The sequence below is a fragment of the Dufourea novaeangliae genome, unplaced genomic scaffold (genome assembly GCF_001272555.1).
Source record: "Dufourea novaeangliae isolate 0120121106 unplaced genomic scaffold, ASM127255v1 scaffold115, whole genome shotgun sequence".
Taxonomy (NCBI): Eukaryota; Metazoa; Arthropoda; class Insecta; order Hymenoptera; family Halictidae; genus Dufourea; species Dufourea novaeangliae.
In genome coordinates, this window is record NW_015373998.1 from 1085297 (window position 1) to 1093438 (window position 8142).

The 8142-nt window shown below is 33.2% G+C and overlaps 1 protein-coding gene across 1 annotated transcript; it reads left to right on the plus strand.

Moving 5' to 3' along the window:
- Positions 1-3244: 3244 nt before the first annotated feature.
- Positions 3245-7923, plus strand: LOC107188078 (restin homolog). The gene is made up of 5 exons (XM_015576321.1): positions 3245-3272; positions 3336-3394; positions 4142-4324; positions 5853-6056; positions 7633-7923. Exons 1-5 carry the CDS (start codon positions 3245-3247, stop codon positions 7921-7923), a joined length of 765 nt encoding a protein of 254 aa, XP_015431807.1.
- The last annotated feature ends 219 nt before the right edge of the window (positions 7924-8142 follow it).

Consider the following 8142-nt stretch of genomic DNA (forward strand, 5'->3'; position numbering starts at 1 on the left):
CAAGGAAATACTGGCACTAAAATCACTGCGTTACGAAATCTAATAAAACACAGTGCAAGAAAGGCAAACGTGTACCAAACAATGGTTTCTGTCCACCGAAGAACAAATTGAGTCGACTCTACGACGTTTTACATACGATCGGTGGTGTAACGAATGTAAATTGATTTACCGCATCTTTCATTCATATCCACGAGAAACCATTCTATTAAGGATTTTTTATTTGAAATCGTTGAAAATATGTCAAGGAATTGACTTTCGCGGTAAATGTTTCGAACGTGAGTAATACGTGCACACTACAGTAGGTTTTGTTACGTTCACACTAGTAGTTACTTTTGAGAAAGGTATTTATAACGGTTAATTAACATTAGAATTACCAGCGTAGAATGTATGTTAAATTACATTGTATAATATATTGATATGTAAGATATACATATAATACAATTTAATAGAATATAGTATGAAAAATTAAAAGTCAACATAAATTCCGAGGAGAGCACATTTATAATTTCAGTAATTCTAAAATAAGAAATTTGAAATCCGTCATTTTGACTAGTTTGAGTGTCTAGTGTTAAGGGAAGGGGGGGGGGGGTTCATTTCGCTATAAAAATCCTAATTTTCCATTACACAATTGTAATCACTAGATTGCAGATGTTTATAGAAGTGCGTATTTGTATAAATGAATGTATAAAATCAACAATTATACAGAAAATTATTTCTAATATAGAAAGCTTTAGTAGGTCAATAGTAAAGTGAGGCTTTCAATAAAAATGCAAAGCTTTATATCATCCTGGTTTATGGATTCATCATCATGGTTTATAAATTAAAAACTTACACTTGGGTACTGATTAAAACTCTATTACTTAAATGCAGCTGAGTGACACAAATGTGTTATTTTTCTACCTAGTCTAATAAAATTTGTTATACAGCAAGCAACGTTTTGAATATTTCTCGCGTTTATAAATTACTGTGTAAAATTGTAAATTTGCATAAACTGTACGTAGTTATTAATAGAAACTATTTTGGAATTCATTACTGTGATATGAATTTTCAATAATTGCCTATTAGATTGCATACGCTTGGTGTGATCAACCGTGTACACAGAAATCAGAGGGTCCACAGGGTTTTGAAAGTTGCGCTTTCGTGTTCCCCACGTAAATACCGCGGCAGCATTGGTGGGTGAAAGTATATTGTATATTTCACACGAATTTTTGCAATTTGCTCCTTTCAAGCCAGATACAAATCAGGCGTGCCTTGAGTTGAAATTCCACTTCACTGGTCTGCTATGTGTATTATGTTACGGAAAGCAGAAATACTTCACACAGTACGTAATAAAATTATTGTCACGAGAATTTCGAAGACTCTTAAAATGTAAACACAACTTAAAAATGTACAATATAATAAAATAATTCATTCACTTTCAATCTAATAAAGCCATTGATAGAGAAGAATCAATTTTTCCTTATGTATCGTTTTTAAAAAATTAATCTATGAATTTTGAATTTAAAAAAAGAAATATCAATAGTTGCTTCTCTATTATTTTCGAAAAATGATTTTGCAATATTTGAATTTACATACACATTCACACTGCACTTACAATTGATAGATGTGATTTTGTTCTATGAATACAGAAGCTGTTTCAGATAATACAAATAAATAAATGTTTTAAACTAGCATTCATTATTCACGATGTTTGCCAGTCTTATGAAAAACATAAATTCCTCATCAGTAAAGTAGAATGAAACTGCAATATCAACTAAAATTCCAAACCAATACTTTTGCATCTATCTAACACTTCCACTGAATTTACTATCTTTGGAAAAGTATAACAATAAGCATCTAAACTCATTGGAACATCAAGATAATTAAATTATTGCTCGATGATTAAGTATGGTCGTAGATCCATAATTAGAGTCTATTTTAAGTGAGTTACTAAAATTCAAAATTAAATAGTCAGTATGTGTCCTATATTTCTCTAAACTAATTGAACGTAAACATTACTTACGTTCTACTAACATCAAAGTCGTTCACCTCGATGAATCCACGAACAAAAATATTTATTTCACAGTACTCAATTTAAAAACAAAAAACTGATTAAAATTCTGGCTAAAATAGTCAAATTACAAAATAGTTACATGTTGTCTATCTTTAATTAACTTAATTGGACGTAAACAGTATTTATGTTCTACAAACACCAAATTCATTGATCTCAATGAATCCATAAACCAAAATATTGATTTCACATTATTCAATTTGTTAAAAAATTATAACTTTGTTTCGTTTGTGTCAAACGGTTTACGTCCAATTTTAAAGAATTTAGGAAGAACATCAACTATTCTGTCAAAGAACGTTTAATACATACCGGATATAATAGCTGGACCGGTCGAGGAATCAGTGTTGTCTCTGCTCAAGCAAACAACTATGAACTGATACCAGTTACTTGATCATTGGAGTTCTTATAGCTCTTTAGTGTAAGCTCGTGGTAGTTGCGGAAGGGGTTGAGGACAGTGCAAATAACGTTTGCACTGTAATCTTTTTTTCTGAAGTTATTAAACAGAAATATGTGAGCCGTTCATTTGCCAACGTGATTAACTCTACAAAATTTGTATTTAAAATTTACGTTAAATATAAAAGTTAAACACTAATTAAGTGCTTTGGCACTAAAATTTGAAAAAATAAAATAATGGAATTAGTCACTTTCGCATGTGAACTGTTCGAATAAACAGATCATTGTTAACGTTTTATTCACTATATTTTGAACCGGTTAACAATACACGGAATAATAATTTTTACACATCTACATTATTCTTTATAGATACAGTACATAACAATTTAAAAAACAAATTTATAGTCTCTTACTAGATTAGTGTTTATAAATTTTTGTGCAGCCAGTTAACGAAGGAAATGTGTTTTTATTTAACTTTTTTATTTTGTAAATTAACGTGAAGAAATGTGGAGTAAAACAAAAAAAATATACTTCTGTCAGATGTGTGTAAACAGGATGCATAAATAGAGATGAAAGTAAAATCATTGATTGATACTTTAAATAGTTTAAACAAAGGTGAATATATGAAGGCATCTTAATATGTATACAAAATTGCAAAATTCGATAGAGCCGTGCTTCATTTTGTTTCTACTGCCAATGCACGTTTTGACACCAATATTAATCAGACGTAATTTCACACCTTGTTATATAATGATTTATATGAACTACAGCCCTGCGTTTACCTAAACCATCCCTTGCAGCATGCACTTCTTCCATATTCTTTATATCGGTGAGTTCTGTGTCCAGTTAATTAACATTCCGTTTCTAACCAAATAAGCGAAAATTTCTTTAGCAATGCTGATGATCGAATATCTTGATTGCGCAAGATTTCACAAGATCCCAGTTAATATGGTAAGTCTAATATCCTTCCTGATCACTCATATTCCTAACTATTATTTTCTTGCATGCTTTTCACTGTAAACAAAATTTCCTAATAACCTCCAAGACAATTTTTCCTTGCGTTTATTCCGAGTAGTTTGCATATTTCGTTTATTTATAGCAAATCCAAGTGAATTTGTTCAATGATATTAATTTATTTTCAATTTAATGAGAACTTTGATGGGGGATAGATTTTTTTGTAAATCACTGTATGAGAACGTGAATTTGCATAAGAATTAATAATGTAACAGTGACTATCATATACGCATACTTTTTAATAATCATATCATAGACTATTATGTAGACTTATGTCTTCATACTCTAATTTATAAAAAGAAGAATGAAATAGAAATTTTTTTATTCCATTGAGGTTGAACTCGAAATAGAATAGAAACTTATTTCTTCCATTATGTTTGTATTATTTGGAAAATAATATAAACTATTTTAAACATTAATCAAATCCTTTTACATTATTATGTTTTTTACATATTTGTTCATAGTATCAACATGATACTCATAAATTTGAAATTTATAGTATTCACTGAAGGGTGATTACAATTAAAATAAATATTTCTATGTTTTTTCTTTTTGCATTTGCATAACTATCTACTACAGGAGTTGTGTGTTCTATGCATAAGAAAACCTTATATTATTACATGTGATATTTGTAAATTAATTTTATTATTCGTTCATAGTCGGTGACACTTTATTTTCTATTAGAACCAAAGGGAGGTGCGTTACGCAGGTAACGAAAACGCTGGCCACGTTTGTCGCAACGGTAACGGGGCGAATGTCGAAAAGAAAAACGCAGAGAAAAGCAGTAACATTGCGCAGAAAGCTGCGAATGAAGCTAAAGCGGCCTCGGATGCCCAGAACATTGCTGGTCAGCAAGCCGCGCGTCAAGTACTTACTTCTACTTCGTACTTATGGTCACTAATTATTAGGTGTACCAATGAGCAGACGTAGGGAAATTTTGTACCTAGATAAAAATTTACGAATAAAGGAAGGAACGACCCTATTTTCTTACTTTTCCTAGAATGATCTTGAAAATTCCAATTATAAAATGAGACAATATTCCTTTTTAAATGGGTAAGCAGGTTCCAAATAAATCTTTAACATCGGAATTACCGACAATTCACGTATGTCTATTTCTATCAGATCGATAAGAGCGACAGTTTCATGAAACTATACAGATTTGTGAGTTAATTAATTTCTTTATTTGTGTATTGCAATTGAAGTTGCGCAAACATCTCGTGAAATGTACTGTTATAATATTTGAATCGTTTTACAAGAATTTGCAAACCCGTTATTTTTACTGTTTTGGTAGATCTGGTGTTAATCGAATTAATTGTATAAGAATCAGAATAATGGTTTTAGACACTATTTCACCTACATCAATGAATAATACATTATTTTATTAGTACTAGTACTTGTATCAGTAAATAATCTATTATTCTTTTTAATGAACCAGTAACATAATTCAAAACATTTTCTCACCCTTTTACAAAAATGTGAAGGAACGTTGGAGAATAACGATGAATATTAGCGAAGCATCGCAGCTATTGAACTTCTTGAAAGATAAAGTTACTATTTCTTAAAATATAGTGGATTATTTATTATACTTGAATAGTATTGTTCGTTCTTCTCCAACATCCTACGCCATTTTTACCACGTAATTTGTGGGTCAATAAATATTGTACATGACTAGTAATAATAGCAATAGTGAAATACTCATTGGTACCTCTAATATAGAAATATAGTAAAAGCATCAATGTTTTCAAACAATTCTGCAGTAGATAGTGGAACAAACGCAGTAGTCATTTGACGACCGGAAACAAACTATAAGAGATGCGTCGGTTATAGATTCCGATGTTCAAGTTCCGTATTTTTTCGACGTATGAATATTATTAAACTGCAAGATTCGTAATAGATTGGTACTTACGTCATGTATGATTCTATCTAATAGATCGAATTACGTTAGAATTAGTTTCCTACAATTTTATTTCTTGCACGTATCCTGCGAGGCTCTGCATTGTTTACTGTTATGAAAACGTATTAGACTGGCTGGTGTTATGCAATAAAATCGCAATACGATGATTCCCACGTTGCGATTATTGAATAGCATTACTTGTTCTCACCCTGTATCGTGAGCTTGGTGTCTTGGAATCTGTGGTGTTACATTCCGATAAGAAAAAAGGCAATTGTTGCAACGTCGATTTTCTAATTAAATCTTTTTATAGTTAAAAACATTGCTTAAATAGAATGAAAACAGTAGTAAAAAGATGTTCTACCGATAGATATGGGAAATTCAGTAATAAAAAAGAATGATTTCAAGGTTGAATCGTTGTATTTACAAGATAGATCGTTGTTTCCTCTGTATATTTAGATTAGTATTTCGTGAAAAATTGCATAAATACGTTTCATTGTTCAGGTGAAAACGCAACTCGCCGAGAAAGCATTGCAGGCCGCGAAAGCTGCGGAAGAAGTGCTTTCGAGGAAGAAGGTGATAGTGGAGGAGTTACAGGAAGAAGTAAGGGAAGCTGAGTCGGTCGTTCGAGAGGAATCCTCGTCTTTAGAACGGCAACAAACCAATGTCAATGCCGCAGTGCAAGCCGCTCGACAGTCTCAAGACCAGGTAACGTGATTCAATTCATAATTTGAAGAATATAGGTGCACCAATAAGTAATCTATTATTCTTATAATAAAATATAGTTTCAATTCAGAATACTCGTTCGATATTTTAATCGGTCAAAATCGCGTTGACTTTCGACAACGAATAACAAATGTTGTGACGTCAGCAAAAGTGTTTGAGTTAGTTCGAAACAAACGACGAATTTTACGAGAACCAGTGCATCACTTATTGGTATATCTAATATTAACAATAAAATTAATTACATGCGCGATTATAAGTAACATTATATGTGAAAGTATTCGTACAAATGGACCATTTCGAACTGATAGAATATATTTACGTAATGTATTAGGTGTATTAATAAATAACCCACTATATTACAAAAAATTTGAAACTGATGTTTCAGGAAGTTAAAAGGCTGTAGTACTGCAGTGATATGCATCCTCGTTTTCGATCATTTTCCGTTGTCTTTATGAACAAAGGGCAGGAATATGGTCTGAATTCAAATTATGTTTGAACTGTGTTCAAACAAACTTGTGGATCACTTATCAAAATTGTGGATTACTATTTAAAACAATTACAGTAAATTCTCGATGAGTGCTCAATAGGTCTTCGGCATTGATAAGAAGAAGTCTCACACCATTTTTCCAAAGAGCTCCGCGGTATTAATTTACCAAAGAACAGTGGTTAATCGCGAGTTTATACAGCCATTAATTTATGAAATATTTAATGTTGAGTGCTGAGGAGCCTTCGAACACTCATCGAAGATTTACTGTAGAGGATCTTGCATTGCAGTGGTTCTTCTCGTCAATACAACGTGTAATTTCCAAAAAGTTTTTTATACAAATATAACTAGGTGTTAATAGTGTTATTATCGCACGGAAAAGGTATCAATCTAGCAAACCGGTAACACTTGTTTTATTTCCTTCACTTAGGGGGTGCAACAGAATCGCCTATATTAGCGATCCCCTAATTCTTTTAAGCAATATACATTCGTCTCTGAGTGCTCTACATGGTTGTGCATTCACATTCAATTTTTCCTATTTCCAAAAACGAAGAAGTCCTTGTGAATAATAAATTGACCCCGTCTTAAAGTATTTCTCATACCACGAACGATATTTCTAACTGACCCTTTAAGCAGAGAAAGAATTTTCGCGCTGTAGAGTATTTGACTTAACACAAAATTCAAAATTTTAAACTTAATTAAAAACCAAAAGAATGTTCCCTTTTCTAATAACATTATTAAAATACAGTTATATGATTGCCATTGTTGTGACGTCGAATTGGACAAAAGTTTAAACCAAGGCTTTCCCCATTGAAAAGGTGTTACTCAGTACAATTACTCATTTACACAATTACACTTTTGCCCCACACTGTACGTGGCGTCAACAGCAAAGGGTGAACCATTATCAGACGTACATTAAGAAAGCCCAATTTCCTGTATGAATTACTGTATTATTGTGGTGCGTAACGCGTCATGACCTTACAAGTTCTCCGAAACAATTTGTACCCCGCGTTCTTTTTCAACACAGTCGATTACCTTGCATATCCCATTTTTTTTCTGTCCACTCTAATACAGTTAAAGACGCTGACACACGCGGTGCAAACGGCGAAAGCGAACGCGGCGAACGCCCAGGCGGCGGCGGCCGGGGCACAGAAAACCTTGCGGGAGAAAGAGGAATTGTTGGACGCCGCGAAGAGACGGGTCGAGGAATTGTCGAATCAGTTGAAACTCGCAAGACAGGAGCTCACCAACACGAACCGCGCGGCCGCGAAAGCGAGCGCCGCGGCGACCGAGGCGAAAGCAAACGCGAGCAGGAACAAAAGACGCTTGGAGAACTTCAGGCGGATGAGGGTTATGAAAAGGTAATCGGTACCGTAGACATATACAGGGTGTAACAACTATTTTTGAGGAATCGGAAGTGGGAGACTCGTGAGGTGATTTGAAACAAGTTTTTCCTTAGCAAAATGTTATCTCAGGATTTGTTAACGAGATATTAACTAAAAATACTGACCAAATAGAGCGCGAGTCTGCCGGCCGAGTTCCCGCGGTCACGTTGGCTACCAATCGCAGCGCGTAGCATTGTAA

Excerpts from the sequence above, each read along its gene's own strand:
- LOC107188078 (XM_015576321.1), top strand. The coding sequence starts at position 3,245 with ATGCACTTCTTCCATATTCTTTATATCG. Across the intron at positions 3,273-3,335 it reads CTTCCATATTCTTTATATCG|CAATGCTGATGATCGAATAT; the intron begins GTGAGTTCTGTG and ends AAATTTCTTTAG. Across the intron at positions 4,325-5,852 it reads GTCAGCAAGCCGCGCGTCAA|GTGAAAACGCAACTCGCCGA; the intron begins GTACTTACTTCT and ends TTCATTGTTCAG.